At 35.3% G+C, this 17,696-nt stretch overlaps 1 protein-coding gene across 2 annotated transcripts in view; it reads left to right on the top strand.

Annotated features, from left to right (window-relative positions):
* TOPBP1 (DNA topoisomerase II binding protein 1) overlaps positions 1-17,696 on the top strand; it is a 70,799-nt gene that overhangs the window by 39,958 nt on the left and 13,145 nt on the right. For both annotated transcript variants that reach the window (XM_068545934.1, XM_068545933.1), the window contains exons 15-25: positions 4,493-4,666; positions 4,759-4,868; positions 7,463-7,586; positions 8,180-8,326; positions 8,444-8,546; positions 10,136-10,328; positions 11,777-11,997; positions 12,850-13,016; positions 13,258-13,369; positions 15,286-15,449; positions 15,989-16,126. In XM_068545934.1, the coding sequence (XP_068402035.1) occupies positions 4,493-4,666; positions 4,759-4,868; positions 7,463-7,586; positions 8,180-8,326; positions 8,444-8,546; positions 10,136-10,328; positions 11,777-11,997; positions 12,850-13,016; positions 13,258-13,369; positions 15,286-15,449; positions 15,989-16,126 (1,653 nt within the window). The remainder of the gene's footprint in view (positions 1-4,492; positions 4,667-4,758; positions 4,869-7,462; positions 7,587-8,179; positions 8,327-8,443; positions 8,547-10,135; positions 10,329-11,776; positions 11,998-12,849; positions 13,017-13,257; positions 13,370-15,285; positions 15,450-15,988; positions 16,127-17,696) is intronic.

Genomic DNA, 17,696 nt, shown 5'->3' with positions numbered 1-17,696 from the left:
GAATACTCACATAACCTTTTACTCAGATACGTAGAGTTTCCATTAATTTCCAGATGGAAGGATTTTGTTTGTTTCATTTTTAATTTCTAGTTTTATTGCATTGTGATCAGACTTTTGTTTGTAATATTTCTACTTCACAGAACTTACTGATCTTTTCTTTGTACCCTGATATATGAGCAGTTTTTGAGAACATTCTTTGATTTTTGAGAAGATTCTTTGATAAGAAGATATATTCTTTTTTTTTTTTTTTTTTTAAAGATTTATTGATTGATTGATTGATTGATTGCTATGTTGGGTCTTCGTTTCTGTGCTAGGGCTTTCTGTAGTTGCGGCAAGCGGGGGCCACTCTTCATCGCGGTGCGCGGGCCTCTCACGATTGTGGCCTCTCTTGTTGCGGAGCACAGGCTCCAGACGCGCAGGCTCAGTAGTTGTGGCTCACGGGCCTAGTTGGTCCGCGGCATGTGGGATCTTCGCAGACCAGGGCGCGAACCCGTGTCCCCTGCATTAGCAGACAGATTCTCAACCACTGCGCCACCAGGGAAGCCCCGAAGATATATTCTTTATCAGGGTTTTCTCTCTATAGATAAAAGTCTGACATGTTGATTATATTGTTTAGATCTTTTATATCCTTTCCTATTTTTTGTTCATTTAACTCCTCTTATACTAAGCGGTATTTTCAGGTTTCCTAATATTGGTGTGTTTTTTATTTCTCCCTGCATCTGATGTGGTTTTTGTTTTGAATAGATCATTGCTGTATTACTTAGTGCATAGATATTCATAACTGTTATGTAAGTAGGAATGTGTCCTTTGTCTCATTTAATGCTTTTGGCTTGAAGTGTACTTTGGTATCAGGATTTCAATCGCTTCTCTCTTACTCTTTTCATTTCCCTTATAAATCTGTGCATTCCTTCATTTTTAGCCTTCTTGGATTGCTGTGTTTTAAGTGGGTCTCCTGTATACAGCATAGAGTTGGGTTTGCTTTTTGAGCCACTTTGAAAATCTTTCAGTTAGGCAGGTTAAGCCCATTCACATTTAATATGACTTATATTGTATTTTGTCTCATTTCTGTCATATATTGTAATTGCTTTGTGATTATGTTTTATATATGTTTATTATATGTTTCTTCAGTTATTGTGTCCTCTTTGCATTTTTTTTTTCTTTTTGGTATTTAGGAAAGAGTTTGTTTGTTTTATTCTCATGGTTTCTTATAGTGTTCTTAATCCCCCTTCTTCTTAACCTTTTATATGTCAGTTTTAAATTATGTCTAGATCCCCTGCTTACTGCTTCTATTGCAGTCAGTGCTCTTATTCTGTTTCCACCTTTTCTCTCTTCCACTATTTTTAGTTACATTTGTCTACTTTGTCAGAAAATAAAATGTTTATATATTCTTCAACCCGTGGACCTCACCCTTGTTTTAATCTTAACTCTGCATTTAAATATATGAAATGCTCACTGTCTGTCCTTTGTGAAGCTTCCCTGTCCTCTTTTGGTAGGAATGAAGTTCTGCACCTTTAAAACTTTTACTAAGGCCTTGATTCTTCAACAGATTGTTCAGATGTACTATTCTTGGTTTGCTTTTTTTTTTTTTCCCCTTGAGTTTCCTGAAAATGCTGGTCCACTGCTACCTTGCTTTTATGTATGTTGTTTTTGAAAATTGTAATGCCAATCTAATTATGTTGTCTTTGTAAATTATTTCTTTTTTGCCTGAAAGCCATGTGGATTTTTCTTTTATTTTTAAAGTCTAATAGTTTTACAAGGATATGTCTAGATATTGATCATTCTCAATCAATTTTCCCTAATACATGGTGAGTTTTTAAATGTTTAGAATTTGGCTTCTCTGAATTTTGGTCTGAGATTAGAAAAATGGAGCTGCCAATCAACTGAGTTGAATAGAACGCTTTGGGATTGGAGCCTAAAGATCAAGAGCTCGTGTTTTGGACACATAAAGTTTGAGATGCCTGTTAGACATCCAAGTACTTTTGTCAAATAGGCAGTTACACATAAAGCCTGAAGTTTGAGGAATGGTGAGTGGTCTGGGCTAGAGAAAGAAATTTGGAGATCCGAGTTTGTAGGTAATATTTAAAGCCATATGAGAAGAGATGCCAAGAGAGCAGAAGAAGAAAAGAGAAAAGGTCTAAGGAACACCCATAGGGGCTCACATTTAGAGAAGGAAACAGCAAAGGAGACTGAGAGGAGCCACCAGTTAGGGAAGAGAAAGCCTAGAGATTGTCTTAGAGGCCAAGTAAGAAAGTATTGAGGAAGGAGTGGTTCACTGTATCAGATGCTGCTGAAAGATCAACAAAGGTGAGAATAGAAAGTTGACCACGGGATTTGGCATTGTGGACACTGGTGATCTTAACAATAACGGTTATTATGACGTTGTGGAGGTGGAAGCAAGTGGGTTCCTGCAGGAATGTGGGAAGAGTTTGGGACATTGACTATAAACTATGCCTTTGAGGAGTCTTACTGTAAAGGGGAATCAAGAAATGGGGTGCTAGCTGTAGGGCAAAGTATGATCAAAAGAAGGTTGTTTTGTTTTTAAAATGGAAGAAATAACTGTATGCCAATGTGATGGATCAGTAGAGATCCAGTTGATGGTGCAGATGAGAGGGGAGAATTAGTGAGAGGGGTTGGGATCTAATGTTTAAGTGGGGGAAAGTACCAGAAGGAAAGCAGTGCTCATGGCATAGGTGCAGAAGGCAGGTAGACATGGTGTGGGAGCTCTGATTTCTTTTGTATATGAAGAATTCTTTTAAATGCTGCAGAGAAATTTAAAAAACACAAAAAACAAAAACTTGCAAATAGAAAGCCTTACCATGTTCTCAAAAAAAAGATTAAACATCCTAAAGATCTAAAAAGATAATATAGATCCTATTTAAAATGTAAGCAGAAATAGTATAAAAATTCTGAAAAGAATAATTAAGGGAAGGCTCTAGCCCTACTAAATTATTAAAACATAAAGCTTCAGTAATTGAAGCAGTGTGTTATTGTTACATGAATAATCAAATCAATGCAGAAGATTACACCCCATAGATAGAAGAATGCATTATATGATTAAGGGGACATTCAAATCAGACAACTGGGTAGCCATCTGAGAGAACAGTTAGGATAAAACCTCAAACCTTACATCAGAATGAATTTCAGAGGATCCGATACTTAAGTACAAGAAAGGAAGGCATAAAAATACTAGAACAGGCCATGAGAGAGTGAGTTTGTTTTTAAATAATTCCGTTGTGAGGAAGGTCTTTCTAACTATAACATAATATCAAAAGAAATAAAAGATTCATATGAATTTGACAGCATTAAAAAATTCTCTACATTCAACTATGCAGATCTTATAAATATGCAATAAAAGTATTTGTTTTAAAAAAATTTCTCCATGGCAAAAATTTGACAAATGACAAATTGGGAACAAATATGTGCATATCACAGTGGGTATATATGTGCATAAAAATATATACAGATATATTTAGGCAAGTGGATATTTTAAAAAGACTAATAACCTAATGGGAAAATAAGCAAAGGATAGGAAGAGATATCTGTCACAAAAAATTGAATAGAAATATTATACATGCATGAAGATGTTTAATCTCATTCAGTATAAGAGGATGGAAAATTAAAGCATGCAGATATATTTTTTAACCTATCAGATTGGCAAAAAAGAAAAATCTGATTACCCGCTGTGCTGTCAAGCATGTTGGGAAACACTAATGCTTTGCTCATGAGAATGTCAGTGTTGGTGCGCACATTTTGCTTAAATGGTTCCCTTTACTCTTGTGTGTGCAAAATGTGTGTGTACAAGGTTATTCACTACATCGTTATACTGGCAAAAGATTGTTAATCTAAATATTCATCAGTTGAGCACTGGTTAAATACCTTCTGCTGTATGCATGGAATACTATGCAGATGGGAAAGAGAATGAGCACAAGCCCTGGACAGCAGTGGCCTCTGCTCATGAGGGAATTGTGGGTGGCTTGGGAACAGGAATACATTTTGTACCTTTGAAGATTTTTCACAATTCTCAGCTCAATCTAACTTTTTAACCTTCTTTATAGTTCATGTCTTGTTTATATCCATCCTTGCTTACTTGTTTCCGTCTGTGTGTTTTGTTTGTTTACTTGTTCGTTTATTTTGTTTTTTGGTATCATTAATTTTAACCAACTTCAACTCTAAGATCAGACAAATGTGGTAAGTGCTGCTGAAAATGTAAGCTTGTCAGTCTCTTTGAACTAATTTGCTGGACAGTATGAAATTTTTTTTCTTCATAATAGATACTAGTTCAGTCTTTTTATTGTTGTTTAGAGGAAAACTGGAGGAGGTTAAAGCTATAATCCAATTAACATTAAGGATTATTCCCTTTCTCTCTTTACCTCTTTTTCTCTCCCTCTTTCCTTATTCTGTTTACTTCTCTCTCTTCCCTTCTCTCCCCTCTTCTTCCTTTCTCTCTCCTTTTCCTCTCTTCCTTTCTCCCTCTCCCCCTCCATACATACAGGATGCACTTGCAGCCTTGGAAACTCCAGGAGGTCCCAGCCAGCAGAAAAGGAAACTGAGTACACCACTCTCAGAAGTCATTGTCAGAAACTTGAAAGTTGCTTTGGCAAATAGCTCTCGAAATACTGTCGCTCTTTCTGCCAGCCCTCAACTGAAAGGTGCCCAGTCAGAAAAGGTAGAATTAAATCTCTCATTATAAGGAAGTTTTAGATAAAAAACACTTAAAACAATAATGATTGATCTGTTTCTTTTATTTTCCATGGGCAGGAAGAAGCTCCAAAGCCACTTCACAAGGTAGTGGTATGTGTTAGTAAAAAACTCAGTAAGAAGCAGAGTGAACTAAATGGGATTGCAGCCTCTCTAGGTGCAGACTACAGGTAGTTGGTTCATCTTTCTCTTTGGTGGTGATACGGCCTAAATTTATAGGGAAACCTAAAACTGTTGTGAGCATCTACAAAAAACATTATTTTGCCTTTTAGTTTGTCATATTATCTATAAAATCTCTCCAATTGATTTTTAATTTAGCACATCCTTTTAAAATATTCTCTCCCATATCAATTCACTCTTACAAGTTTGTTTTTAGGGCATGTTTAACAAATATATGAGAACTTATTTTGTGCCACTCACTATTCTAAAAACTTGGGATCCATGAATGAGTATAATCTAGAAAAAAATCCTTGTCTTCAAGGAGTTTATAGTCTAGTAATACATTTAGGTCTGACATTAAGCATGTTTCTTAGTGATTTTCAAATTAGAGCCTTTCTGTAAGTAGTACTAAGTACTGCAGCACTCCTGAATTAAAAGTGTCTTTTTGAGGATGTTTGAATTTCTATCATTTTTACTACTTTGGAGGCATAGTTTATCAGATCCACTCTCAACCTTACAGCCAAACTAGAGACAGGTCTCTAGCATAAATGGCATCAGTATCAGGGAATGAGAGACCCTTGCCTATTCTGGCCAATCCTGAATTGATTGTATTCCTCCACTGTCTGTGGTGCTTGCTTTCTTGATCACTTGTTTTCAGCCATTCATAGATAGCATAATGATTGGTTTTACAAGTAACACACAGTTTGAGGAATATGATTAGCTTTATCTTTCCCTTTGGTAAGTCATTTCAGTTATCTTTCTTTTTAATAAAGAAATTAGATCAGGAGAATGTAAAAATAAAATGGGTCTGTGATAGTTATAAGCACCTTAGTGTTTAATTCATCTATTGTCGAAGAGTAAAGCTTTCTTACTTATTATAACTATTATTTGTATTGTCTATTTTATAGATATATTATTCTATAATAATTATTATGTAATTATCTAATATTATACAATTACTATTATATCTATATTACCTATTACTAGTTGCTGAGCGCTTAGTATGAGGCAAGTATTATCTCATTTCATTCTCACAGTAGCCCTATGAGAGTTTTCATATTTGTCAAAATTGAATGCTTCCTTTGGTATTCTGTTTGGATGTGGACTTGATGTAAGATTTAAAAGGAACATATAGGACTTGTGTTTCTATAAGATTTAAAATGCCAGTCCTGGGAATTCCCTGGTGGTCTAGTGGTTAAGACTCTGTGCTTCCACTACTGGGGGCACAGGTTCCATCCCTGGTCAGGGAACTAGGATCCTGCATGCTGTGCAGTGCAGCCAAGAAAAAAGGAAAGAAAGAAAGAAAGAAAAAATTTGCCAACTCCTGATCTATCTACATCTACTGTCTACAACCATTGATGGTCTGTTCTTGAAGGACTAAAAGGCACAGTTTTTGTATTATCACAGTGGAGTCGGGTAGTAGTAAACCAAGATGATTCAGGCAAAAAATATTCCTTTTTTTTAAAATTATCTTGATAATTTATTTACATTTTACTGTTTTACCTCACAGCAGAAATAGAAACAATTATTAGAAAGACTGGCAATTCAATTAGCAAGGGGTTTTTCACTATTATTTTTAAGGACACATGGGCAGTGAGAAATAGAATGTTTATAATATAATTTAGGAGGGAATATTCCTTCTTAATTTGTTTAACTTGGCTATTTAAAAAGTTCAGAAATAGGAGTTCCCTGGTGGTCTAGTGGTTAGGATTCTGGGCTTTCACTGCCGTGGCCAGGATTTAGTCCCTGGTCGGGGAACTGAGATCCCGCAAGCCGAGCGACATGGCCAAAAAAAAAAAGTTCAGAGATATTTCTTATTTAGGAAATGGGAAGTATGTTAGGTATCCATAAAGAGAAACCTCCCTTTATTTTGGTGATTACATTTAGAATTACAATTTTTATTTCCTCCTTGGTTTTTACTTGATCTTTTGAAGGATGACATATTTTACTTTTTTTAGATTATTTTCCTAAAATAATCAAGAAAATAGTAAATGGAAAGAAATCAGGAGCATAATGTAATAGCTAAGAGTGTGAGTTTTGAAGTCGAAACTGGCTCTACCTCTTATTCACTGAATATCCTTGAACAGGTTACTTTAACCATGCCTTTCAGTTTTCTTATCTGTTAAATGAGTAAAATAATACATTGTTTTAGGATTGTTGTGAGGAATGGATGAAATAATGCTCTGTAAAGTACACAGTGTGTTATGGGGCACAGAGCAAATGTACAGTGAATAGTGACTGCCAGCAACTGGAGGACAGATTGGATGCTTTGCCATTTCATTAACTTGAAAATACTTTTATTGTTATATCACCTTTATAAAATGATATTATAAAAGAAAATTGAAACTTTAGAAAAGTATACAAAGGAAAGTAATATTTTCAAGAATATCCTTCTAAACATATCTCTGCATTTATATACCTAGAGATATATGTATAAAATTTGACAATGAAAGTGGAGCCTGTCATTTAATGTTTTTTGCTTACTCTGGTTCTTGAAAGTTTTGTGAAGGTCAGAGTATTCTGTTTATAGACAGTAATGATCATCTTAAACGAATGTAGTTATTTCTCTCAGGTATTCATTTTTTTGTGTGTTTGCTTGTTTCAGGTGGAGTTTTGATGAGACAGTGACTCATTTCATTTATCAAGGGAGACCAAATGACACTAATCGGGAGTATAAATCTGTAAAAGAAAGAGGAATACATATTGTTTCAGAGCACTGGCTTTTAGAAGTAAGCCATACTTTTTTCCCTCCCCTCCCTGTTAAATGAAAATGCATGTAAACAGTATTTCAAGGCACAAACCCATTTCTTTGTATGTAAACAAGTTCGATAACCTTAGTTAATTACACATTTCACATCTTTGGCATCAAAAAATTAAGATCTTTAATCCTTAAATGCTTAATGAGTCTTTAATGGGTACTCTTTCAGATTCTCTGATTCTTTTTGCTAATTAAAAATGGTATGAAAGAAAATTTTATAATAATTTGAGGAGAATTAATTTAGCATGCCAATACAGCTTCTTTTCTTTCCTCTTCTTCCCTTTCCTTTTCTTTCTGGGTATTGCCTGGAATGTGATAGATACCTTGGCAAAAGCATGGAAATAGAATTAGATTTTATACTTTAGTGGACATGACATTTAAAAAGTGAGGACAATTTGCCATTTGATGGAATTTTTAAGTGTCAACTACTTTTCAAAACTTTAATTTTGTGGACTCTTGCCATCTTAGAACATAATGTATTGGCTGTCTTTATTCTACTTAACATCATTTATTTGCTAAGATTTTTTTTTCAGTCCTGTTTTAAAGCACACCATTGTATTGCAGTGTGCCCAAGAGTATAAACATCTTCCTGAATCTCTTTATCCACATACTTATAATCCCAAAATGAGCTTGGATATCAGTGCAGTGCAAGATGGCAGACTTTGTAATAACCGACTACTCTCAGCTGATTTGACAACGAAGGATGATGAGGTAGATGATATGGATGATACATTTACCCCCTCTTTAAGCTGAATGTACAATCATATATTGCTATGAAACCTTATACTGGGTTTGGTTTGAGAAATGGTAATTTTTCTCCTTCAATAGCCAGATCATTTGCCTGTAGAAGAAAATGATATAGACAGTATGACCATCAGTAATAAAGAATCAGCAACATCAAATGGAAATGGAAGGAATGACTCTAAAGGAGGTAAAATATTTTAAATTACGAACAAAAAAAATTTATAAATATGTATCTTTAATATGGAATGCTTCCTTTGCATCAGATGGACAAATAAAAGTTTTTTTCTATGTTGCTGAATACAAGTAAAGCATATATTTGAGGATTGAATTGAGGTTCCATGCCAGTCATTAAGTAATAGTTAACAAAGCTTTAAGTGATTTAAGTGTGAAACCTGTGAAATGTGTGGAACTAGGTATTTTACAGAGTTAGTGTGACACAGCCCTATTCTATTAAAGGTAGGTGGAGTTGGTAATTTTTTAAACATTTGTCCTTTGGTTCAGTTCCTTTCAGTGACTTTCAAAAAGTTTTATTATGTGCACAATATATTTTAACATAAATTCACATGGTTTTAAAGGTACAGAAGGAGGTGTGAAAAGTTTCTCCCACCCTTCTGATGTTATTTTCTTATGGAACCTTCTAGAGCTGTTTTATGCGTACAATCAAACGTGTTTTCTGGGACTTCCCTGGTGGTGCAGTGGTTAAGAATCCACCTGCTAATGCAGGAGACATGGGTTCGAGCCCTGGTCCAGGAAGATCCCACATGCCACAGAGCAGCTAAGCCTGTGTGCCACAACTACTGAAGCCCGCGCGCCTAGAGCCCGTGCTCCGCAACAAGAGAAGCCACTGCGATGAGAAGCCCATGCACCGCAATGAAGAGTAGCCCCCCCTCGCCACAACTAGAGAAAGCCCGTGCGCGGCAATGAAGTCCCAACACAGCCAAAAATAAATAAATAAGCTTTCTCCTTCCCCACTTTTAAAAAAAATATGTAAATACTGAACTATTTTATATTCTGTTTTATACTTTGATCCTGATCTTTTTATTTAACAGTTCTACCTGTGGAGTGTCTATTAGTACATAAGATCTTTTTCAGTCATTTTCCCTTTTTTTTGGCAACTGTATAGTATTCACAGTATGAATGGCCCACTTTATTTAGCCAGTTCCTTTTGATGGGAATGTAGTTTATTTCTAATTTCTTGCTGTTATAAAGAGTGCAGCATTGAATAACCTTATATCTATAGGTGTCCTCTTTTTAATGGATTAATATTTTCTATTTTTCTCACCCTACCATAGCTTTCCCTGTCTATGATTTACCTGTTTAGTTAGTCCTACTCTGTTCATTCCAAAAATGTTTATTTAGTACCTACTTCAATGTTTAGTCTACAAGGAAACCAAAGATAAGTATGTTGTGGTCTGTGTTTTTGAGGACCATAGGGGAAAATCATAAATGACTGTAATGTACCTCGGTGTAGTACAGAACATGAGAGGGTCAGAAGCAGGCAGGGAGCTCTACAAAAGGGTGACGACTGTGGGTCTTAGCACAGTGTCTGCAAAGGGCTTCCTGATTATTTCCTCTACAGTCCTTGTAGTAAGGGTTGCCTTTATGTTCTGCAGGATTCATAGTCTTAGAACATTACTATAGCCTATAGTAAGTATCTGATAAATGTCAAGTTAATAAATTTATGTTCAACCAAATCTAGACAAAATAGTTAATGTGAATAGGGTGTGATAGAAAGGAGAAACTTACCTTGATTGGTGTATTTGTGTTTGTTTCAAGCTCTGACACAGACCTTGGAGATGAGAGAGAACTTTCAAAAGCAGCTGCAGGAGATAATGTCTGCAACTTCACTAGTGAAACCCCAAGGGCAGAGGGCTTCCCTTTCAAGAAGTGGTTGTAACAGTGCTTCTTCAACCCCTGACAGCGCTCGCTCTGCCCGCAGCGGACGAAGTAGAGTCCTAGAGGCACTGAGGTCCGTACCTGTCGCTGATGGCAGAATAGCTTTTCCTTCCTCCCTTCCTTCCTAACTTTTCCTTCTTCCTTCTCTTGTTCCAGGCAGTTCTAGAATTCTTACTTGGGGACAGGAAGCAGAGGTTTATTCCATATGAAGCAACTGCTTCCAGCGAGGCATGATTAATACATTTTATTATCTCCCCTGAGAAAGAAATGATTTTAAGATCCAGTTTGCCTTGTTTGAAATGGATTCAATGGATAGTCCCCTCAGTTCTTAGTATTAGAATTAAATAATATTGTTATTAAACAGTAAGTGCATATATATATGTGTATATATATATTTAAGCAGTTATTTCTTATTGGAACTACATGCGTTTTGTATTCTCTTTATAAATCTATCTTCTAGGGAAGGTGATTACAGATCTTAGTGTGATGTGACGTAAGTTCAGTAGAATAACTTCATCTTTTCCTTGATAGAAAAATCTCTAATTGTTTAATGAATTATGGTACTTATATCTTGAATTAACTGAACTGTGCATTTATCTACATTAACTGTATATTTCATGAGGCTATTTCTTTTATCTGAGTACTGAGCAAAAATGTTTTTTTGTTTAATAGACCAGATCATGTTTTATCATTTTAGAGAGCCTAAATCTTGTGTCAAAGTCAGAGTAAATAAATATGCTCTGAGAATAAAAGGCCATCTTCCTTGTATTTGAGGCAAATGAACACTTTGGGAGTACCATCAGCTTTGGCAAATTATTTTTACTAAGATTCCATATATATATGGAATTGAAATATTCAGTATACACTGAATATATATGGAATTGAAATATTCAGTATACACAGTATTGAAGGAAGATATTGGAATTCTATTTACTTTCCAGTGGAATTGTTACTGTTATACCATAAAACATGTTTCACCCTAGTTCACTGTAAGGCTGTTCTGCCTTAGACTCTGGGAGGTTTGGTTACCAGTAGCCAAAAGGACCTGCTTTTAAGGCAGCCTGTAGATAGTACACTTCCTGTGTAATTATAGTTCTTCCTATTTCCAGTGATAAAAATACAACTATTGACTGGTCAGCAAAGTAACCAGGTTTCTAAACATTACCACGTTACCCTAAGCCTATATAATTAAGAGAAATCCCTTTTTAAAAGCAGTAATCATTTAGAATTTTTTTAAATTTCTTGACAGTAAACTCCCCCTTTGAAGTTTTAAATATATGGACATTCAGTCAAAATATGTGTTTCATTTTCTAGGTAAAACAGATACGTTTCTGGAAGAAACATTTTAAAAGTAAAAAATTTCCCGAAGTTCACTTATTCAATAAGTATTTTCAAGTGCTTACTATGTGCTAGATGGTGGACATATAAAGGTGAACCACCAATTTACAAGACTTACAGAATTTATGAGTGTGGATTTTGTTATGGCTATCCGTTACTAAAATTGTGACTTTTATTCCTTAGGCAGTCTCGTCAAACAGTACCTGATGTCAACACAGAGCCCTCCCAAAATGAACAGATCATTTGGGATGACCCTACAGCCAGGGAAGAGAGAGCAAGACTTGCCAGCAATTTGCAGTGGCCTAGTTGTCCCACACAGTACTCTGAGCTTCAGGTTGACGTTAAAAAATTGGAGGATTCTCCTTTCCAGGAGCCTTTACATGATTCAGAAATTGCTGAACAGGGTAACGAGAAAGAAATCTATTTAGTTGTTTGTATTAGGTACATGTTGACCTCTTGACAATAAACAGATAAGCACCTGTGGTTACTGTGGTTCTCTGAATTGTACATGCAAATGAAAAACTCACTAGATGTTTTAAGTGTAAACCCAAACCTTAGATTTGGGTTTAAACTTTAAGAAGTCAGAAAAATAACTATAAATTGAGGTAATTTATCAGTAAATTGAAAAATATATTTTGATTCTTAAATTTGGAAATTTAGGGTTAGGCATTTTTTTCCCCGTACATTTTTCCAGTCCTTTTTGCATTGTGCAGTTAATGCTTGGTTTTTCTTCCAGTCATCTTATTTTCACTTAAGTCTTCTTCTGAATTCCACCCAGCACATACCTACATTTGGAGTTGTATGTGTTTCTTTCTGAATTCCCTATTTTTTTCTTCCTTGGACTTTACCTTGAAAACAAAATACTTCCCATCTCTCATCGTTGGTCATTTTCCCCCCCTTTCTCTTTCACATGATTATTTCTCTATACTAGATATATAGATTTATCTCTGCTTCTGATTTTCTTCAGGTGTAGAATTGCTCTCATTTTAAAAATTTTGTTTACATTTTACTGGTGAGAGCATGGTACTTAAAGAAAGGGGTAGGGAAACCCACAGATAAGCCATTTGCCCTTTTAAAGCTAACTAATTGCATTTAATTATAAGCTCTAGAAATAGGTTACTTCTTTTGGATGTACTTTTTACATTCCAGAATTTGTGTTTAATTTCATCTTGGCTAAGACAGATGAGAATATTTCCCAGACTTTGTTCTTAGTCGTATTTGGATAATATCACACTGCAGCATTTTATTGCCCTCAGCTGTCTGTGATCCTGAGAACATATGTGTGACTGAAGCCCCAAAACACCCGATCTCTGAAGAACTGGAGACTCCAATAAAAGACAGCCACCTGATCCCTACGCCTCAAGCCCCCAGTATTGCCTTCCCCCTAGCCAACCCACCTGTGGCTCCACACCCTAGAGAAAAGGTTCGTTTATCCTTAGTTTGGTGGTAAGGCTTTTGGATATTGCTCTTATGCTGCATTCAGAATTTATTGATATCAATATCAAGGGTTCGTCGAATGTTGAAAACTGCATTTCTTTGCACTCTATTATTATTTCTATATTTGATAACTCAGAAGACTTAAGTAAAATGTCACTATAAAAGAACCATAGGCCTGATAACTTTTTTAATGTTAATTTTTTCTAAAATAAACTCTTCCATTCCAGATTATAACGATAGAGGAGACTCATGAAGACTTAAAAAAACAGTACATATTTCAGTTGTCATCTCTGAATCCTCAAGAACGTATTGATTATTGTCATCTGATTGAAAAACTAGGTACAAGTATTTTACTTAGGTCAAAAATGTCCCATATGGTAACCTTATTTGGAAGTCAAATGTAGCTAATTATTGATATCATTTGTAAGCTGTAGAAATTGAGATTAAAAAGATGGGTAACTTGCCTCAGGCCATACACTGAGTCACCAGTAGAACTTTGATTTTATAAAGCTCTAATCTAAATCTAAAGTCACTGGGTCATAGCATTTAAATATTTAAAGATTTAAATTGAAACCAACCATTAAGGTTTAAGAATCTTGTGCTGCTTTGAGCATTTGTTCATTGTTGAAACCTTGGACAAAATCAATGGAATTATAGACTTAAAATATGATTAAAACTACATTTTTATGAAGTTGAAGGTACAGTGACATCCAGACAGGAGCTCCTCCTCATGTGACATTCTTATTCCACTAGTTGTCAGGCTCTCCATCTGACACCATTCTGAAAGCAACATAATAGAAAGGTAAACTTTCTAGGAGCTACATTTTAAAGAGAAGAAAGAAAGAGGTGAAATTAATTTTAAATATATATTTCATTTAACCTAGTATATGCAAAATATTATATTCAATGTGTAATTAGTATAAAATATCAGTGAGATAATTTACCTTTTTTTCTTACTAAGTCTTTGAAATCTGGGATATATTTTACACGCACAGCACATCTCAACTTGGGCTGGCTGTGCTTCAGGTGTTCAGTAGCCCCACGTGGCTAGTGGCTACTGTATTGAACAAAGCAGCCCTATAGAGTTAAGAACATTACTGGAAAGAACTTAATATGACAGCTTGACCTAGAGAAAACATTAAGAAATAATGGTTGTTTTTAATAGTGGCCCTGAATCATCAAGAAAAGATTAAATGTCATTAGTGCTATCCTTTTAAGGATGTGGAGAACTATTTATTCTGTCGGTCACAGACTAAATTTGTTATGTAGAGTTAGATATTGATATTAATAACGGAATCTTTACCTATTGTTCTTTTGTCACTGTGATTCTGGGTGAGTTACTCTGTACCTGTGTCCTCATGTGTAAATTGCACATAATAATAGTACGTTCATAGAGTTGTGAGGATTAAATGAGTTAATACTTTCAACTTTCAACAGTCCCTGACATGTATATAGTAAGTGCTCAAAAAGTCTTGTTGCTATTATTATTAGAGTCATCTGTAAAGCATGAGTGGAGCTCCATTGTTTTGTTGAAATCTTAGAAAGTTCTTGATAACCACTCTGCCTAACCTCTAAAGTGTAATCAAAAGCCATGCTTTACATAAGCTTACATTTACTTATGCCTTCTTCTGTCCTCAAAGTCAGACTTCATAATACATATCTGAAAAAAGGGTTCAGCTCCCACCTTCTTCATCTCTATTTACCTAGTGTTTTCCTCCCAAACTTCTGTGTTGGTCTACTGACCTTATTTCCACTAAAAGCAGAAGAAAAATTTTTTCTTCTGCTTTTAGTCTGTAGATTCCCCCTTTGAACAAGGATTTAGTATTGAGATAGCAAAGAATTTTTGTTAATTATATTAGATCTGATAATGGCATTATAGCTGTATGAGAAAATTTCCATGTATTTTAGAGATGCATACTGAATACATAGGGATAGATTAAAATGATATCTGGTATTTGCTTTAAAATTGTTAAGCAAAAAAAGGGGGTAGTTTGAAGTAAGGATAGTGAAATTTTGATAATTTTAGACCCTAGGTAGCCAGTGTATGGCAGGCAGTTCATTTTACTGTTTCATCTACTGTTGGATTTTAAATTTTCATAATAAACATTATTTTATAAAAAAATATATGTAAAGTACGTTAGGGGTTTTGTTTATTGGTGCATTTTGTTCATAAATAATTCCTCTGCATAGTTGAGGTACATTTTCCCTCAGGAAAAGTTAAGAATCAATAAAGGACCTATTTTTTTCTAATCAAGGTGGATTAGTGATTGAGAAGCAGTGCTTTGATCCCAACTGTACACACATTGTTGTGGGACATCCACTTCGAAACGAGAAGTATTTAGCTTCAGTGGCAGCTGGGAAGTGGGTGCTCCATCGCTCCTACCTTGAAGCTTGCAGGACTGCTGGGCGCTTCATGCTGGTGTGTATGCAAATTCATGTGAAGGGTTGTTTTTCTTTAAGAGTAAAGGTCGTAATAACTGATTCCAGCACATAAAATATTAAGCTAATTATTTGAAATATTTTGATTCCTAACTGACCATCGCAGTAATATCTATCATGTACTTTTTGAAGTTTTCCATCAAGATCATTCAGGGATCTCGCCTGTGTAGACAGGTAATCAAGCTGTTAATACATACCTCCTCTGAGACCATGTCCTTCTGTGAAGTTCATCTTACAGTAGGTGAAGCCCAATAATCTATTACCAATTGCTAAGGTATAGTTATCTGTTTCTTAGAAATGTATGCAATATTCTTCTGATTTCTAATTAAAAGCCAGATGTACTTGACTTTCATATGAAGCCAAATTAATCTACATTTCCTCCATGCTCATAAACTGATGCTTACTTAGTATCCTCTGTATTTAGAGGAATGGAATGTATAGCTTGTAACTCTTATTAGATTGTGGATTCTTTGAGGACATATTCTAGGAACTCAAAAGTTTGTTGGACTAATTCTCTAGGAAGAAGACTATGAATGGGGAAGTAGTTCCATACTTGATGTTTTGACTGGAATCAGTGTACAGCAACGAAAACTAGCACTTGCAGCAATGAGATGGAGGAAGAAAATCCAGCAAAGACAAGAATCAGGCATTATTGAGGTATTAACGTATATAATTATGTAGGTAGTATAAATGGCATTCGATGTCATGACTAGTCCAGATTTTTTTTTTCAGAGAATGTGCTTGACAAAATAAGAATAATTCTGTTTGTCTTTTATCCCTTGATTGATATACTTAATTTGGACATTCTAAATTGAGCTTAGTGTTGATTCCTAATTCTTCTAATTGTGATCAACAGTAAGATATATATAATGTTGATAGCTCTCTTAAAAATCATTTATATGTGTAAAATGTGACCCATACTGTATTTCTTCCAAAGAGTCTTTCTAGCATCCAGCTTCAGGGCTTCTCAACTTGGGGTCCACACACTCTCCCAAAGGAGTTTTATAGATCTAATTCAGGAAGGCTATATACACTTTGTTTTTGTTTTGTTTTGTCTTTTATTGGAGTATAGTTACTTTACAATGTTGTGTTAGTTTCTGCTGTACAGCAAAGTGAATCAGCCACGTGTATACATATATCCCCTCTTCCTTGGATTTCCTTCCCATTTAGGTCACCACAGAGCCCTAAGAGTTCCCTGTGCTATACATTCTGTTCTCATTAGTTATCTATTTTATACATAGTAGTGTATATATGTCAATCCCAATCTCCCAATCCATCCCACCCCCTCCCTTCCCCCCTTGGTATCCATACGTTTATTCTCCACATCTGTGTCTCTCTTTCTGCTTTGCAAATAAGTTCATCTATACCATTTTTCTACGTTCCACATATATGCGTTAATATACGGTATTTGTTTTTCTCTTTCTGACTTACTTCACTCTGTGACAGCCTCTTGGTCCATCCACGTCTCTACAAATGACCCAATTTTGTTCCTTTATATGGCTGAGTAATATTCCATTGTATATATGTACCACATCTTCTTTATCCATTCCTCTGTTGGTGGACATTTAGGTTGCTTCCATGTCCTGGCTATTGTAAATAGTGCTACAATGAACATTGGGATCCAGGAAGGCTATACACTTTGGATGGGGGAAGAAATACATCCTTATTTTTACTAACCTCTAATTGAAAGTTAACATTTCCTTCATTGTAAGTCTAGGCAACAAATTGCAACACTATTAACAGTACTATGATTTTGCCCCACAGGAATCAGATATTTTTGCTTGCATTATGATTGCAACTTGAAATACTGTTTATGTTTGTCACAACTTTAAAATAGTACATACAGACCTCCCCAACTTGTCATGGTTCGACTTTATGATGGTGCAAAAGTGATACACATTCAGTAAAAACCATAGTTCAAATTTTGAATGTTGGTCTTTTCTCAGGCTAGCATTATGCAAGTACAGTATTCTCTGGTGATACTGGGCAGCGGCAGCAGCCACAGCTCCCAGTGAGCCACGTGATCATGGGGGTAAACAACCGATACACTTAAAACCATTCTGTTTTTCACTTTCAGTATAGTATTCAATAAATTACATGAGCTATTCAACCACTTTATTATAAAATTGGCTTTGTGTTAGATGAGTTTGCCCAACCACAGACTAATGTAAGTGTTATGAGCATATTTAAGGTAGGCTGGGCTGGTAAGCTATGATGTTCGGTAGGT

The sequence above is a fragment of the Eschrichtius robustus genome, chromosome 6 (assembly GCF_028021215.1).
Source record: "Eschrichtius robustus isolate mEscRob2 chromosome 6, mEscRob2.pri, whole genome shotgun sequence".
Taxonomy (NCBI): Eukaryota; Metazoa; Chordata; class Mammalia; order Artiodactyla; family Eschrichtiidae; genus Eschrichtius; species Eschrichtius robustus.
Note: the sequence above shows the minus strand (reverse complement) of the source record. Positions and strands in the feature narration are given on the sequence as shown.